This window comes from Podarcis raffonei, chromosome 12, assembly GCF_027172205.1.
Source record: "Podarcis raffonei isolate rPodRaf1 chromosome 12, rPodRaf1.pri, whole genome shotgun sequence".
Taxonomy (NCBI): domain Eukaryota; kingdom Metazoa; phylum Chordata; class Lepidosauria; order Squamata; family Lacertidae; genus Podarcis; species Podarcis raffonei.
The window spans coordinates 60,034,060-60,051,166 of record NC_070613.1 but is presented as its reverse complement, the minus strand read 5'-3'; the positions used below and the strand labels follow the sequence as shown (position 1 = coordinate 60,051,166).

The window sequence follows — 17,107 nt, the reverse complement described above, 5'->3', positions numbered from 1 at the left end:
GCAATCGGCAAGTCCTAGGCGCTGAGGTTTAACCCACAGCGCCACCCGCGTCCCCTGCTTGGCAAAATAATAATAAATAAAAAAGAGGGTGGGCATCTGGGGGAAAAAGACTTTGGGCAATCCCACCTGCCATTGCTCCCAATGTATTTTGACTATACGCAATTCTGGCTTTAGGCGCAATCCCCTGTGTAAGTTGATGGCTTACTATATCCAAAAAAGAATTTACAGTCATGGGAAATAGAAAGCACACCCTTGAATTCTGTGGTTTTACATGTGAGGGTATAAGAACAACCATCTGCTCCTTAGCAGGTCTTAAATCTAGGTAAATACAACCTGGGATGAACAACACATGGCATATTACACTGTGCCATGGTTTATTTCCCCAATACTAGCAGTCATCTGCATTTGATAACAGTAATCTTCGTTACAGCTGATAAAAAGTGTTTGTAAGAATGCACAGAGCAACTTTAAAAAAACCACACACAACAACCATGGCTTTCTACAAGAACAATCTATGCAATTATAGTAGCTATGTAATTATATAATGATTGTGCACACACACACAAACGGGGGGAAGGGAGAGCGAGATTTTTTAGGGCAGGAAACCTTTCCCACTTGATTCCCTGCAAGGCATCAGAATGTGAATAGTGAAAGGAGTGAAGTCCTTTTTGAAATCCTGCAAAAGGCAGGCAACTTTTGCAAGAGCAAAGGAACAGCTGGTGCTGTTGTAACAAAAAATAGTCAAAGACAATATATTGGGAGGTAAGGAACGGTAGAGAGATCTCTACGTGGTGCTCCAGGAGTCACCTGATCCTAGGTCAGTTTGCCAAAATTGCAGTTTTTCCTTGCCACTGCCCCACGACCCCGAGCGCTGAAATGCAAGACAAAGCTGCCTTCTAGCAATCGTGGATCTACCTCCGTATTGTCTACACTGACTGGGCAGCTTGTGTCCAGAGAAGGAGCAAACTGGTAGTGTGGAGAGAGAGAGGTCACCCAGAACTTGTAGCCACACGTGACCAACCCACCAAAAATGCACTAACCAGCTTCTAGACAAGCACAGACTACAGATGCTGATTTTATTTCTTGGATTTGCTGCAGAAAATCTATATTTAAATGGGGTAGTATGAGCCGTGATTTGGATGAAGGTGATGTGAGATTAGACACTATGGAAACCTGTCGTGTGGAAGCACCCTTTAAAGTGTTGCTGAAAGTTTTACATTGAAATATAATGAAACAGGATCAGACAGTGTCATAATTCTACTTGAAGCTTGGTATATTTTATGCTAATCCCTATTTTTCTGTATGTGGAAAGGGCTGCAGATGCATACTTCAGGAGAAAGATTTGTTTTTCCAACTACAAGATGGCGCTTTAGACAAACCTTTATTACTGGAACTCGTGGCTTGAACCTTGATGACAGTTGTGTGAGAACTTCTCCCAGCAACTGCTGGTGTTTCAGGACTTTTCTCATCTTCATAATCCTTACAATGGCAGCCTAGCATGCAAGAGGGGGGAATCGTTTTAGTCATCCAAGATCAGCCACTGGTTACCAAAGACTTTTGACCAATCACAATTATTATGATGGAGACCGTGTTTTATAGCAAAACAAATCTATTTGGCTGTAGGAACATTTCAGCAGAAATAGCCAATCTTACAGATTTTCCCCCTTCTTACTTTATTTCATAAAATTTATATACTGCAGTTTAAATGTTGCTCACTTATGTGTTTGGAACACACAATTTTAAATTCCTAGATGGCAGAATATTTCCTTTATAGTATCAGATGTCGCAGCCAAATCGCCCTCACATCCTTGTCCTTTGTCCTTTGATGCTATGGCCTGTCAGCTACGCAAATAAAGTCTATTCATTCATATTCGTATCACCTGAATTAAGTACCGTATATACTCGAGTATAAGCCAACCCGAATATAAGCTGAGGCACCTAATTTTAGCACAAAAAACTGGGAAAACTTATTGACTCGAGTATAAGCCGGTTCACCACACCACAAACCTGGTGGTGGTGGCAAAGGCAGAGGAGGAAGGAACAGCCCAAAAGGGCTCCTTTCAGGCCACTCGTCCCTCTGCCGCTCGCAAGAGCAGGCATAGGAGCCGCGGTTGGGAGAGGCGCAGCGCAGCATAGTGCCTCTCCCAATCGTGGCTCCTATGCCTGCCCTTGCAAGAGGCGGGCGGCGGGACCAGCGGTGAGAAAGGGCTCCTTTCGGGCCGCTCGTCCCTCCGCCGCCACCAGCCGCCTCACTCGAATATAAGCCAAGGGCGGCTTTTTCATCATAAAAAATGTGCTGAAAAAGTCGACTTATACTTGAGTATATACGGTAAATTTAAAAGCCAGCTCTGAATTAGATATCCCACAAGATCAATGAGCAATTCCCTCAATCTAGTCAAGAGACTGACCTCCCCCCTGGCTGTTGCATGGAGGAACCTGCCCTTTGGGACGGAGAGCTGGAAGTTAATGTGGGAGTCACTAAAATACCTGGGCAAGTGCCGCCGCCATTCTACTGCCTCAAAAAACCTTTTTGTTTGTTTGTTTAGATAAGCTGAAGCAGACATGTACTTTTATATGTACATTTGCTTTAAAAACTGTTGGTATTCATTTTATTATGTCTACTGTTTCTAAAATGTTTTCATTGCCATTTTAACGAGCATTGTATACCATTTTATAAAAGGTATTTAAATCCTGCAGGACTGCATTCTGCCCCATGGACATCTGAACAGCAGCAGGCATGTTCTGCGTGCAAAAGGGCCCTGCTCAATCCGGGGCCTCAGGCAGCTGGCCTGGGAAAGATGGGAGGTTTTCAAGAGCCTGTCTGAACAGACCAGGGCGAGATGGAGCAATGGGTCCAACTCTGGCGTTTTCCTTTCTGCTTATAGCCATGAATCTGTACACTTCTGACACAAACCTCTGGCCAATGTGTTACAATCCTGGGAATGAAGCCCCTTTAGCTCTTGTGGGGCTCCTCCAAAAAGAGTCTTCTGTAATTTCACTTTGCTAATCACCAATATTAACCATTGCAGAGGTAAGTTCTGTTAAAAGCAAAATTATTTCATAATTCTGCCAGCCATGAGAACAAAGAGAATCCCACTAGATAAAGATCAGCAATATTCAGAACTTCTGCACATGGTCCAAGTTCCTGAGCTACCTATTCCAAGTCACCTGGATTAGTAGTTTTCGGTCTTCCTCTATATTCTTATGTGTAGCTTCCTGTTCTTGTTTCTGCTCAGTCTTCATTGGCACATTAATGTTCACTCGCAATTTTTTGCTGCCAGGAGAAAGGCAGATAAATAACTTTACAACGCACAGATAAAGAAAAACAACAACTATAGAACTGCCTGGAAATTTTACTAGATAAAAAATGTATGAGCCCTATTCCACTTACTGGCTTTGCCTTTTTACTTTTCACTTTGGTGCATTGAGGAATGTTCTCCTTTGGCCGAGGCCTGCAGGCATCCTGGGGGTGGCCACAGCCTCTCCTTTCCCCCCTCCCTCCCTCAGCCACTCATTCTCCCTCTCCACCTCCCAGGCCACTGCCTGCCTAGGTGCTCCTGGGTAAGAGAATGCCAGAAGGTCTTCTCGCAGGTGCTAAGGCAGCCCCATGCCAAAGCAGAAGGCAGACTCTCCCTCCAGCGTGTTCTGTGTCAGCCCTCTGCCCAGGGCAGCTGGAGCATCTTGTGGAAGGTACTCAAAGACATGGACTTTGGTAGACTGAGAAACTGGATGGATGGACACCATGGATGGGCCCCTAGGACGGACACAGCAGGACTTCTCCTGCATTCTCATGACGTAGAAGGCTGCAATAAGACTTTAAATGGCAGGGGAAATGTGCTGGGAATTGGGGACAGGAAGGGGCTGCAGGGGAGACAATGCAATTGACACTGCTCTTTCCTGAGCATTTCCCTTCCCCCTTCTGAGTCCTCAAGACGGCTTGTTTATTTTGCCCCCATTTTCATTTTAAAAAACTGATATAAAGACATTTCCAAGGAGATGCAATGGTTCCAATTGTATTCTTTAAATATTCCTATATATGCACTTTCTTACATTTATGCTTACTTGCAAGCCAACTTCTGTTGTTTAAACAACGCCAACTCAACCATTTAGAATCACAATATTAACATCCAAGTTATTTTCTAATATGACTAAACGAGGGCATTCCCAGTGAAGTTGTGGAACTCTCTCCCCAGAGATGTGTCTAGCACATTCGCTAAGCAATTTCCTGCAACTATACCTGAGGTGTATATGTTTAGGACCTCTTCTACTTTTGTCACTGAAATTTCTTTTAAACTGTTTTTCATGCTGTGCTTTGAATTGTTGTGGCCTGGCACATGTACCCAGGGCACCTTAGAGTGTATGGCAGGTAACAAATCAAATTATTAATGTATAATAATAATAATAATCAGGGACACGGGTGGCGCTGTGGGTTAAACCTCAGCGCCTAGGACTTTCCGGTCGTCAGGTCGGAGTTCGAATCCCCGCGGCGGGGTCCGCTCCCGTTCCTCAGTCCCAGCGCCTGCCAACCTAGCAGTTCGAAAGCACCCCCGGGTGCAAGTAGATAAATAGGGACCGCTTACTAGCGGAAAGGTAAACGGCGTTTCCGTGTGCTGCGCTGGCTTGCCAGATGCAGCTTGTCACGCTGACCCGGAAGTGTCTTCGGACAGCACTGGCCCCCGGCCTCTTAAGTGAGATGGGCGCACAACCCCAGAGTCGGACACGACTGGCCCATACGGGCAGGGGTACCTTTACCTAATAATAATAGCAGCAGCAGCAGCAGCAGCAATCACTATTCTTCCAACAAGTAGCATTTGCCAGAAGCACTAATCCACTTTATGGCAGATTCAAAAGGCTTTTTACCCCAATCATTAATTTTATTATTATTATTTATTAAATTTGTAAAAGTAAAGGACCCCTGACACTTAAGCCCAATCGTGGACTCTGGGGTTGCGACGCTGATCTTGCTTTACTGGCCAAGGGAGTAAACACTTGTCCGCAGACAGTTTTTCCGGGTCATGTGGCCAACATGACTAAGCCACTTCTGGTGAACCAGAGCAATGCACAGAAACGTCGTTTACCTTCCCACCAGAGTGGTACTTTACTTATTTATCTACTTGCACTTTGACGTGCTTTCCAACTGCTAGGTTGGCAGGAGCTGGGACAGAACAACGGGAGCTCACAAGGTCTTTCAAAATTCAGTCATTGTGAAACAGCATTTCAAATTCTAAAAATATACTGCAACAAATTACACAGTTCTAAGAAAGAAATCTTCTATGGTTATGCATAAATGGTTTATATTAGTTGATCTGCCTTACTTTTTGTAACCAAGATAAAGTTTTATTAAGGTATCTGGCTTCAACTCCACCTCGTCGACATTTGCATTTTCATCTTCCAACACCTACAAACAAAAGAAACAATGCAGGAAAAAGTTGTCGACAAATCATTTCTCTCACATCCTACCCCAGCAAATCAAGAAGACTTACCAGCAACTTTGACTTTAGCAAAATCTGTAGAACTTGTCCCAAAATATCCTAAAAGACAAAGGGAAGGGGAAAATATTAGTCCTTCATTCCATTTATAGTTAGGAGCACACATACTTATTTTGCAGCTGATGGGGAAGAAAGCAGAGTGCTTCTCTGCAAGCGCATAGGTGCATTAGTGTGTTAGGTTTCCCCTCTCTCAAATATTATACCCTAAAGAAAGACAAAATTAAGAAAAGCAAAATGCCATCCTGGGCTCTGCACTGTGAAGAAGGGCCAGATATGAAATGAACAATATAAAATTCCACAAAAGTGGAATGGTGCAGATTAAGTATTTTACTTCACTTCTGCTATATATGGGAAAGGTCAAAGAGTTTATTATCCAGAGCGTTCCAGCTCTACCTCCCTCAACCAAATCCAACAAGAACCCTTTTATGGCTTTGAAGGTTTCACCATACTAATGTCTTTCTAGCCTGCCATTAGTCATCAGAGCTAGGAAGCCTGCTTTCTTTTTAAAATGAAAGACGAAATTGTCAAGATCTAAATTTTGGAATAAAAAAAAGCCTCCAAGAGTGCAATAAAAGCGAGGATATTGTTGGGTTTCCAGAGGCCTACAGCAAAAACAAATGCTTGGGAAACCTACTGTGAACATAACCAACGCTTACCATTTTTATCTGAGTGCTGTCTGTCAGTTGTTGAACAGTGTAGGCATCTTCTGTGTTATATTGCAGCAAGATTGCCATTTGGAATGTAGATGCCTTCAAGGAAAAAATGGGACAAATGTTCTTTTTGAAATAAAATCCAAATTTAAGCAACTCAGAAATGATTTTACTGCTTCATACAAAAAGCAAAGCAAACTCTAGAACAAACCTGTTCTCCTAGACTCAGCTGTTCTGCTTTTTGTACAAATTCTTATTTTTAAAAACCCCTTCCTCCTAGGTACTGATCATTTTTAAAAATCTGGATTATGAATAAAAGCCTATTCATGAAATGTTCCAAAAGACTTTCTCCCCACCAAGAGCCTCAGGACACAAAGCAGACAAATGAACAGAAGAGCTCGTCTGCGTTTCAGTCCCTTTCTAAGGGCATCCAAACTTTTTTCAAAGAGGGACAGATTTGATGAAGTGAACATGCCAAAGTTGTTGAGCTTTTTTTTTAGGGTTTTGCCACAGGAAATAAACTGCCACAGGGGCTAGATTGGCTTTACAGAGCACCCTTCGCCAAGAACTCCTCTAAAATCGGTGCACGGGTGCGTGTGTATGCTCAGGACTTTGTTATCGAGAGCCGGCCAAGAGCCTTATAGGAGTGAGAACGATGCAGGGGAGGGAGAAGAAAGTAGAAAGTGGCTCTTTAAACCATTAACGGGCAGCATAAAAATGAATCTGGGGAGAGCTGCAGCTCCTGGGTCTCACTCCTTTGCACCAAACCAAACCTCACTCCAGCCTGAATACTTCCTTATTCTGGGAGATAAAGCAGCTTCCGCAAGCTGCTCTCCATACGCAAACGTAACTCTAAGAGCAGCAGTCAAGTACGGATTTCTAAATTTGTGGAATTGACTCTCACAAGAGCTAGTGGACTCTCCTCCTCCCTTGGAGGTTTTTAAGCAGAGTTTGCGTGGCCATCTGTCCTGGATGCTTTGGCTGAGATTCCTGCATTGCAGGGGGCTGGACTAGATGACCCTCGGGTCCCTTCCAACTCTACAATCCTATGATCCTACGAACTCTATACTCAGTTACTGATACTTGTAGAACCTTCGTATCAACAGCACAAGGGTGCACCTTACCTGTAAAGTGTATCTGTTTTTGAAGCAATTGGTAACCAGTTCCCCTTTGGAGAGCTGATACAACCAGGTCAGTTTTCTTCCACTATGGCGACTAGCATAAAAAGCAGTAAATCTCTGGTAACTGCGCTCCAGCTACATATTGCAAAGCAAAGCAAAAACACAGCCATGTAAATGTCACGTTTTCAGCCTTATTTTACCAACCTAGTTTTAAAATCAGATTAGACCTTTTATCAGCGTGTCTTCATTGAAAAACTAAAGGGCATTTGCAATATGCATGTAATAGAATTGAAACAATTTGCAGGAAGCTCCTGCACTATAACAGAAAAAGCCCTTATGATGTTCCCTGGGTTCCCAACAAGGGCTTATCGCCCGGAGGTCAGTAACTCAACTGCCCCGCTGAGTTCAGACTTCCCTCAAAATACCTGCTGCCATTAGCCACTGACTTAAGAGAGCAAGAGAATTCTCCCTTTATATTTTTACTCCATTACAGCTAACCCAGACAGTTGGAAAGAGAGTCCCCTTAGAATCCACCCAGACCAGAAGACAGACAGTTCCAAATAAATACACTAGTTTAATTAAGGGACCTAATTACATTCAGAATATGCCTTCTTTACACAGGGTTACTATAGTTCCAGATTCCTGATCTAACATAACTGCCCAGCTTATGTCACTGACCGTAATAAAAAGGGTATCTTAGGTTTCAGAATAGCATCCTATTTAAAATATAGTTTCATCCACCTCCCTTACAGCTACACTCTCCAGCCAGTTGCTCACTTTGACTCCTCCCGACATCCTCTGCCACTCCCCTCTACTGTGAATACTGTGGTGCAAGAACTGCCTGGCTCTTATTGAGGAAGGCAGTCCAAAAGCAAGAATACAGACAGAAGGCAAGAGTTCCCTTTCTTTTGACTGCAGAGATTCAAGTGCTGCCTAGTACAGAAAGCATGCTGAAACTGGACTGTTCTCGAAATGAAGTGGAGAGGTTGGAACAGCAATTCATTGTAAAATCTGACCATACGCCATCAGGGTTAAATGTGTTTCACCAGACCTCTCTGGGGTGTTGTGATTCCTGCACTGCAGGCAGTTGGACTAGATGACTCTGGAAGTCCCTTCTGACTCTATGATTCTTGGTCTGCTTTACATCTGTGACAGCCACCCACTAATACCCCACCATTTCAAGTGTTTAAGGAGCGATTTACAGATGGCTCTCATCCAGACTGAACACATTATAGTAAGTGCTCACTGAACTGTACACCTCATAGATGTGGGAGGCGGGGAAGCCACCTTTATAAATTGCAGAAAGCACCTTGGCTTCATTCATTCATTCGTCCCGCAGATTACAACTCTCATGTAAATGGAAATGCAAGCTTAAAACACTAATGCACCCACCTCTGAGGGGAGAGCAAATGCACAAGACATTTGGAAGGGCCACGATCCAGAGCTCAGAACCTGTATGCTAAAGTCCACTGGAAGAGAAAAAAGGAAAACACATATACACTCTTTCTTTCAGTATTTATATACTGAATATATAAAAACAGAGCTTTCTGTTCTTTCAAATAAAATGTATTGGGGAAGATTAAATAGGCTTATATTTAAAACTTAGGGTCTAAAAGATCACATTTTGAATTACAGTGGCTCTTGCCAAATTAGACCAAATATGAGCCAGTTGCACAAATTGTGGAGTTTGGAGTTTACAGGGTTAAAACTCCTTGGTGTCCTGTATCTGGGGAGTGGCCTGACACAGGGCCGTAAGTCACAGGCTTTGTCTGTGAGAGTTGCTTTCACTTTAGACTGAAAGAAGCAGCAGAGAGACTGTGTGTGCTTTTAGCACGGGAAAGATGCCGGAAAGCTCTGATGGAATGAGACTGATTTATGGCTTGTAAATATACACTTTTAGAGATAGCAACGAACTGTCTCTGGACTTGATTTATCCCTCTATCTCACACGGACGGCAGGACCGCTGCAACTCTGTTTTCCTGCCCAGGTCAGCCCCAAGCAGAGCTGCGCAGGGGAAGCGCTGACTGGACGACAGGATTTATTGCCAATGCACTTTTGAGTTAACCAAACCTACAAGACGACCGACACCACTAGCACGAGACACTTTGCTCGACTCAAACACATTTTACCAACACTTGCTTATTCTTGAGAGCAAGAATTGTCATTTCTTCATCAATTGTTCACTTTCATCACATAAAAAAAAAAAAGAAATTGGCTACTCAACCATTCAGGTTTTAAAACAAATAGTTAGATTAACTTACAATCCAATGGCTCCGAATTGGACAGGTGCTTTTTAAACTGTTCATTCAAGTCTTTGCTTACACCAATATCTTGGAACATCCTCTGAAGCTTTGAGGTGTACTCAAAGCCACAAGCTTGCTGTAATTAACCACAGAACAGTTTATGAGAGAGGAGAAAAGACCCACACATCTTACAGCAGGACCCAGTTTCCAAAATTATCCAATAGTAGAAACTACCAACAACAAAACACACCTATTTAAAAAGGCAGAAATTCCAGACATAAGGCAGCCCTAGCTGAGCAGAACTAGGACACAGCAAAGCCAACAGAAAGAGCAACCACACAGCAATAAATTTGTAACTTGTCATGGTTGAGGTCTACCTCAAGTTGCAGAAGACAGACACACAAGTGTTATGATCCCCCCTCTTGTTAATTTGACCCTACCAGTCACTGGGCTAGAATGGGTTCCTCGAAGGCAAACCTAATGGGAAAGTTGGATTGTTGCTTCACCTCACTCGCTATTGCTTTTCACAGGCATGTAGACAATTGAGAAAAGCCCAGACTGTCACTTTTGTGAGCTTACTTGGGATGTCGTAGCTCAGTGGCAGAGAACGGGCTTCACATGTAGAAGGTCTTAAAAAAACAACAACCCAAATGGCAGGGCTGGAAAATATCTCTGACTTGAGACTGCAGACACCAGTCAGCACTGACATATTGAATTTGATATTATACCTAAGAGCTTCATGGTTCTTATGCTGTTTAATTATCCTGAATAACCCCCAAACTAAGACCCCGGGCTGGCAGCCACTGAGCAGGCTCTTCCCAGCCACTGACAGCCAGCTTGTGTGCCACAGCCACACAAACGAATCACCAGGAGTCGCTGTGTGACAGGATTTGTAGAGGCTCTTTTGGCCTATAGATGCTTCAGCAACATTCACTAAGAAAGTTTGGTGAGCCGTTTGGAGGCTGATTACTATTCTACAGCCATCTATCTCTAGTAAAGGAAGTATGTAAGAATCCCAGTACATAGAAAAGAGAAAACCCAACCAGCATGCTTATGTATTTTTCTCGGGATTCTTTTACTGTGGGGGTGGGGAGCCTTATTTGTCTTCCACCAGCACAGCTGACAGTCAGGGTGATGGAGACTGTATTCTAGCACCTTCTGGAGGGGCTGCTTTGCGGTGTGATCCTGGAAAGGAAGGTGGTGAGGGAGAGGCCCAAAGACAACTCACCTTCAATTTGGAGATCATGCTTGCCTCAGCATCATCACTAGCACTGTTCTGGTGCACAAGCCGTTTTGCCAACATTTTGGCATAGAATTTTTGAAATACGTCTTTGTCTTCAATATACTTAAAGACAACCATCTGGAAAAAGCATGTATTCTTAGTATTATTTTCTAAATGCAAACAATTCAAAAGTATTCAAAGACCAAATCTGAACTTTCAGCTCACTAAAATATTATAACACTTTTAAAAACATTTAAGATTTCAAACATTTCAAATCTTTCAGAACATGTAGCACAATATAAATTTACATAAATGTAAGCATACACAAACCAATGTTCACTTTAATTATTTTTAAGGGTTGTAACAAATAGTTTAAAACATATGCACAGATGTTGGTAAGTTTTCTTCCACAATTCTCTCAATCTTCATTCAATTTTCATTCTAAAGCAGTCTGCAAAAAGAATTACTGGAATGCCGAATACAGCTCAGAGTAAGAACCTTACCACTTGATTGAGTGTGTCTTCAAGCTCGGCTTCCTCTGGATTCTTTGAGCTGTGGTAAAAAGGGCATCATTTTTGTTACGGTTCAACATGCTTACCATTTGCCATTCATAAAATCTCCTTTACTGTCCAGTACAACAAGCTCAGGATACGCACAGCTTAGTTGCAGCAGTAAAGCTCTCCAAAAGGCAGCAGTTTACAACAATTAAGCAGCATCTAACCCATGGGTAGGGATGCAGGTGGCGCTGTGGGTTAAACCACAGAGCCTAGGACTTGCCAATAAGAAAGTTGGTGGTTCGAATCCCCGCGACAGGTGAGCTCCTGTTGCTCGGTCCCTGCTCCTGCCAACCTAGCAGTTCGAAAGCACACCAAAGTGCAAGTAGATAAATAGGTACTGCTCTGGCGGGAAGGTAAACGGTGTTTCTGAGTGCTGCTCTGGTTCGCCAGAAGCGGCTTAGTCATGCTGGCCACATGACCATGCTGAGCTGTACGCCAGCTCCCTCAGCCAATAAAGCAAGATGAGCGCTGCAACCCCAGAGACGGCCACAACTGGACCTAATGGTCAGGGGTCCCTTTACCTTTACCTTAACCCATGGGTAAACTAAGGCCCGGGGCCCAGATCCGACCCAATCGCCTTCTAAATCTGGCCCACGGACAGGCTGGGAATCAGCATGTTTTTACATGAGTAGAATGTGTGCTTTTATTTAAAATGTATCTCTGGGTTATTTGTGGGGCATAGGAATTCATTCATCCCCCCCCCTATAGTCCGGCCCCCCACAAGGTCTGAGGGACAGTGGACTGGCCCCCTGCTGAAAAAGTTTGCTGACCCCTGATCTAACCGTTCCCAAGCATTGTACCAACAGGAATGTTAGTCTCCCCCAGACAGACTGGACACTGATCTCTCACTGAACTGCTGCTCCCTTACCTACCCTCTTTTACTGCTGTGAGTCATGAATGAATGAACCAGGAAATCCTGCAGATATTTTAGCGCAAGATTTTTCTTAATCCTGGAAGACTGCATCCTCATTAAAGAGTACACAGTTTCAGTCTCTCCCTGTGGAAAATCCTGAGTCAAAGAGGGGCCCCAGAAAGGTAATGTAGCTGAGCATTTCTGACAGAATTTTTCTGTGTGTAAGGGATTAAAGGAGGTTAACATGTAGGAATAACCAGACTGAAACCTACAAATAAGTTTTCCCAGCTACAGGTAAAGATTAGAAGTGTGCACAAGACTTCTTGATCAACAGTTAGAATGGAATTTCATTTCATGAATGGTGTGTGAACAACTCTAGTCTACTACTAACTTGCAGAAGTCACAGAGTTCCCCATGGAACACATACCTTTTCTTGAGCAGAGAGTCACAATACCGTGCCAACAGCTCTGGGGATTTACTGGATGACTGGGCCATTTTTGTTACTGCATTGTTATTTATAAATCGACCACAAGCCTGTGATACACACAAAGAAGTTAAACTTGCAGACATCCTCAAAATGAGTAATTATCAAGGACAACTACAAAGTTTAAGTCCATTTACCTTGTCTAGAGCAGCCACAAAGCCAGCATCATTGTTGAAAGCAGACATGACCAGTGCATTGTATTTCTTATGGACATCCAACACGGTCTGTACATACATTTTGGGATCCTAGAAATTAGAGAGGGAGATGACAAAATTGCCCTATTTCAGAATTCTCTCACAGCTACAGATTTTAAGGCAACATTTTCAGCACTTAAACAACCGATAAACAATAAAGACATTTCAAAAGCAGAACTTGACTGAGTGTTAAGTTTCAGAAAAACATATTACACTGAACACCTCATCATTTCTTCCGACAGAAAATCCTTTACTTCACCACAATGCAAGCTCACCTTGGAGAAAGCTTAACACCCCTGGACCCTATAATATCAAATATGATTGTAAAATGTGAATCAAATAATGAGTAGTCCTCCTGACTGCCAAAAACCTCACAAGAGAGTTGAGGCAGAATTCAGGAAGCTCCACGTCCGCAACTAAAGCAGTAATTGAAAATAAGATGCTTATAGCCACGAGAGACCAGGATATCTTCAACAAGTCACTTGTCTACTTAGGGCAAGTTCAATGGCCAAGCGGCTCAGGATCTCACATACAATGACCCCCTTTCTTATCAAGAAAAAATACCCAAGGTTAGATGAGGTGAGAGCACCAGTCTATTATCCGGCAGAGATGCATTCAAGCTTTTTAAAGCCATATTTTGAAGCCATCATTTCTCTTTAGCTCAGTTTGTATCACAGCATGAGGCTACAGCTTGAGAGGTCACGGGGCACCCACCACCCCCAGCCGTAACTCCCTGCTTGCGTATACTGTCACCGCCTATTACAGACCCAGTCCTGAATCAGCAATGTTTGAAGTCCCTGTAGATATTCCTGACCCTGCAGGAAAAGTCTAGCAATTCTTACACTGCAGTTGGTCTATCTCTTGCTCTTTCAACTCCTTATCAAACCTATGGTGAATCTGGGACAATGTGCCCAGATTCAAGATATCAAAGTTCCTTTGGAAGAAATACTTGCATTAAGAGCAGCTTCTCCACACTTTTCAATGGCAGAGAGACCCTGGCTGTGGATGTGTGTTTCCAAAAGTCTTTTGAGCTCCCCAAGGCCATCTTGGATTCGGGACACAAGGCTGTACATGCGCCCCAAGTCTGGAAAAGAGGAAACAGATCCTTTCAGTTGTACGAACGTCAGTTCTGCATCTGAGAACTGCTCAGGAAACAAGAAATACATTTGCAAACATATCAGAACCATCTGAACCATCGTAATTCCAGAGCAGGAAAACTTTAAAACCTTAACGCTTAAATTTAACTATTGTCAAGGTTATCCAAAATCATGAATAAGCAGGACAAAATATGCCATTGAGTTTTAACTTGATGATGAATGACACGAGTGGTGCTCCACAGAACAGCTTCACTGAGGTTAAGGGTTCCCCTCTCAATAGCGGAATCCTGATAAATTTAAGGCACCTATAACTGGGCAGGTAAGTGAAACAAATGTCTGCCAACCAAAAATCCTTCAGGAGATCTAGCGCTAGCAATCAAAAAACATTTTTAGGAAAAAGTTGATTTTGAGGGATATAAACTTTGTAGTTTTTAAAAATCAAACCACCACTGTTGCAAGGCAAATGACTAAATTCTATAAGCCCACATTAAATTTATTCATCCTTTTATGGGTAACTATTACATGTTTACACTTGCTTGATGTTCTACAAAAATAGGACAATACTTGGTTACTGAATAAGGCTCAGTACTGCTCCGCACAAACACAATGGACTCAGTTTTAAATTGCTCAAAACCAGTGAAGTTGTGGGGAAAGCTTTTAGAGGTAATACGCATTGGTTTCATAAAATTTATTTGCAGTATAATGAATGGATATAACACAAGTCAAACTAGGCGACTACAAAATATACAATACCATTCAAATCTAAAATCAAACATAACAAACTTTTCAGGTGACTATCCCTCAGAAACAAACTTTTTTGTGTGTTAGTTTTTAGTATGAAAAACATGTTAATGGTTTACAGTGCCTTAATTTTCATCTTGAAAATTTAAATTATTCTGTCATGTCTAAAAATGTTCAGAAATAGTCAAATAAAAATAAGCTTTTTTATTCTTTGCATGAAAATCTACACTACACTAAGTGAATCATAGAATCATAGAATCATAGAGTTGGAAGAGACCACACAAGGGCCATCGAGTCCAACCCCCTGCCAAGCAGGAAACACCATCAGAGCACTCCTGGCATATGGTTGTCAAGCCTCTGCTTAAAGACCTCCAAAGAAGGAGACTCCACCACACTCCTTGGCAGCAAATTCCACTGTCAAACAGCTCTTACTGTCAGGAAGTTCTTCCTAATGTTTAGGTGGAATCTTCTTTCCTGCAGTTTGGATCCATTGCTCCGTGTCCGCTTCTCTGGAGCAGCAGAAAACAACCTTTCTCCCTCCTCTATGTGACATCCTTTTATATATTTGAAGATGGCTATCATATCACCCCTTAACCTCCTCTTCTCCAGGCTAAACATGCCCAGCTCCCTTAGCCGTTCCTCATAAGGCATCGTTTCCAGGCCTTTGACCATTTTGGTTGCCCTCCTCTGGACACGTTCCAGTTTGTCAGTGTCCTTCTTGAACTGTGGTGCCCAGAACTGGACACAGTACTCCAGGTGAGGTCTGACCAGAGCAGAATACAGTGGCACTATTACTTCCCTTGATCTAGATGCTATACTCCTATTGATGCAGCCCAGAATTGCATTGGCTTTTTTAGCTGCCGCGTCACACTGTTGGCTCATGTCTAGTTTGTGGTCAACCAAGACTCGAATTTACTGAATTTTATCCTAAACACATATTTCAGTTCAACTAATTTTGGCTATGGGAAAAACCTGAAATATAAATAAATTAATGTAAAATGAACATGGCATCTGTTTTAAATTTGTTACTCTAAACTATATCCACTCACTGATTAATTTTATGGGAAAATGTGGTTTTGAACAACTGCAAAAAATTCTGCTGAAGAATTCTGCATCAGAAACTTTTCCACCCCACCATCACTGACATCTGGTGACATAGCAGGAGACCTAAAACCCATCCTATAGAAAGTGTCTTGACAATTCTTTCAGGCCAAGCTATAAATAACACTTTTAGGTAAACATTTTTATTACAATGGCTTTTAAACAGCCTGGAAAGTCCATTATGTCTAACGAATACTGAAGTTTTCAATCAGACCCATGAAACTAATGTCCTATACCACACACACAAAAATTCCCCTATTTGCATATTTTTATATGCCTGTTGTTTTTGTCCATGGAGTTTTCTTGGCAGGGATACTGGAGTGGCTTGCCGGTTCCTGCTCCGGGAAGTCGTGTCACGAAGAGTCGGACACGACTAAATAACAACAACAAAATTTGCATATTTTAACCCATTTTCCTATGCTTAGCATCTGGCAGTATTTATAACTAGGCCAAACTGAATTTGTCTACTAATGCAAGTGATGGTCACCTTAAAATCCTTGTCATTTAATTTTAAAAGCTATTAATCACAGAAATTGAAAGTAGATTTTTCATATGGCAAAAATACACTCCTATGTATTGTAATTCTTTGAAAAATTACAAATCAAGTATTTTTAAATTTGTTCTTCTCCCCCACACCCAATTTTATGTAAATTTTAAGTAGAGGAAGCCGCCCTGGGCAAAGGTCTATCACATTCTTCACATTACTCATAAATGTCTAGAAATCAAGCTTGAGAATGCTAACCTTCATTTTTGTCAGCATCCAACAGGTTCTGAAATTCTGTATGAAATATCTCCAAGTGTTTTTCAATCAGTACTTGTTCACATTTCCGAGCCAGCTCATCTTGCGTGCTCTCGTGGAGATACACCTGAACCCTCCTCTGCTCCTCCAGGAGGCGGGCTTCGGCCTGCAAATAAGCAAAGTCTGAAATGGTCCTAACGTCCAAGTCGCAAGAAGTTGCAAGTGGTTTTGCTGCTATTTCTATGATGAAATGTTATGAATTCATATTTGAAGAAGCATAGTAAGAACAAGTTTTCAAACCCTTTCCCAGTGGCACGTATATGGACCTACCTTAGACTCAGATCACTGATCTATCTAGCTCAATACTGTTGAAATGGAATCAGTTTTCACCAAATCTCAGGAATTATTATTGCTGTTATTGATTATATTTCTAAGCTGCCCTTCATCCCAAAAGAACCCCAAGGTGGCATATAAAAAGGAATAAATACAAACAGGTGGGTGTGGGTATGAAATAATGGCTGGGGAACCCGATAACCTAAGAATCCACAAAGCACAAACTGTGCCGTTGAGTTATGTGTCACCTCCATACACTTATTTGGATCATCAGGGGTTATGC

At 42.4% G+C, this 17,107-nt stretch overlaps 1 protein-coding gene across 3 annotated transcripts in view; it reads right to left on the bottom strand.

Moving 5' to 3' along the window:
* CUL1 (cullin 1) overlaps nucleotides 1–17,107 on the bottom strand; it is a 46,828-nt gene that overhangs the window by 1,312 nt on the left and 28,409 nt on the right. For all 3 annotated transcript variants that reach the window (XM_053359808.1, XM_053359809.1, XM_053359810.1), the window contains 14 exons: nucleotides 16,495–16,657; nucleotides 13,767–13,897; nucleotides 12,757–12,864; nucleotides 12,563–12,669; nucleotides 11,229–11,277; nucleotides 10,732–10,863; nucleotides 9,522–9,639; nucleotides 8,653–8,729; nucleotides 7,264–7,395; nucleotides 6,146–6,238; nucleotides 5,484–5,531; nucleotides 5,316–5,398; nucleotides 3,169–3,274; nucleotides 1,380–1,493 (listed from right to left, as the gene is read on the bottom strand). In XM_053359808.1, coding sequence (XP_053215783.1) covers nucleotides 1,380–1,493; nucleotides 3,169–3,274; nucleotides 5,316–5,398; nucleotides 5,484–5,531; nucleotides 6,146–6,238; nucleotides 7,264–7,395; nucleotides 8,653–8,729; nucleotides 9,522–9,639; nucleotides 10,732–10,863; nucleotides 11,229–11,277; nucleotides 12,563–12,669; nucleotides 12,757–12,864; nucleotides 13,767–13,897; nucleotides 16,495–16,657 — 1,461 coding nt within the window. The remainder of the gene's footprint in view (nucleotides 1–1,379; nucleotides 1,494–3,168; nucleotides 3,275–5,315; nucleotides 5,399–5,483; nucleotides 5,532–6,145; nucleotides 6,239–7,263; nucleotides 7,396–8,652; nucleotides 8,730–9,521; nucleotides 9,640–10,731; nucleotides 10,864–11,228; nucleotides 11,278–12,562; nucleotides 12,670–12,756; nucleotides 12,865–13,766; nucleotides 13,898–16,494; nucleotides 16,658–17,107) is intronic.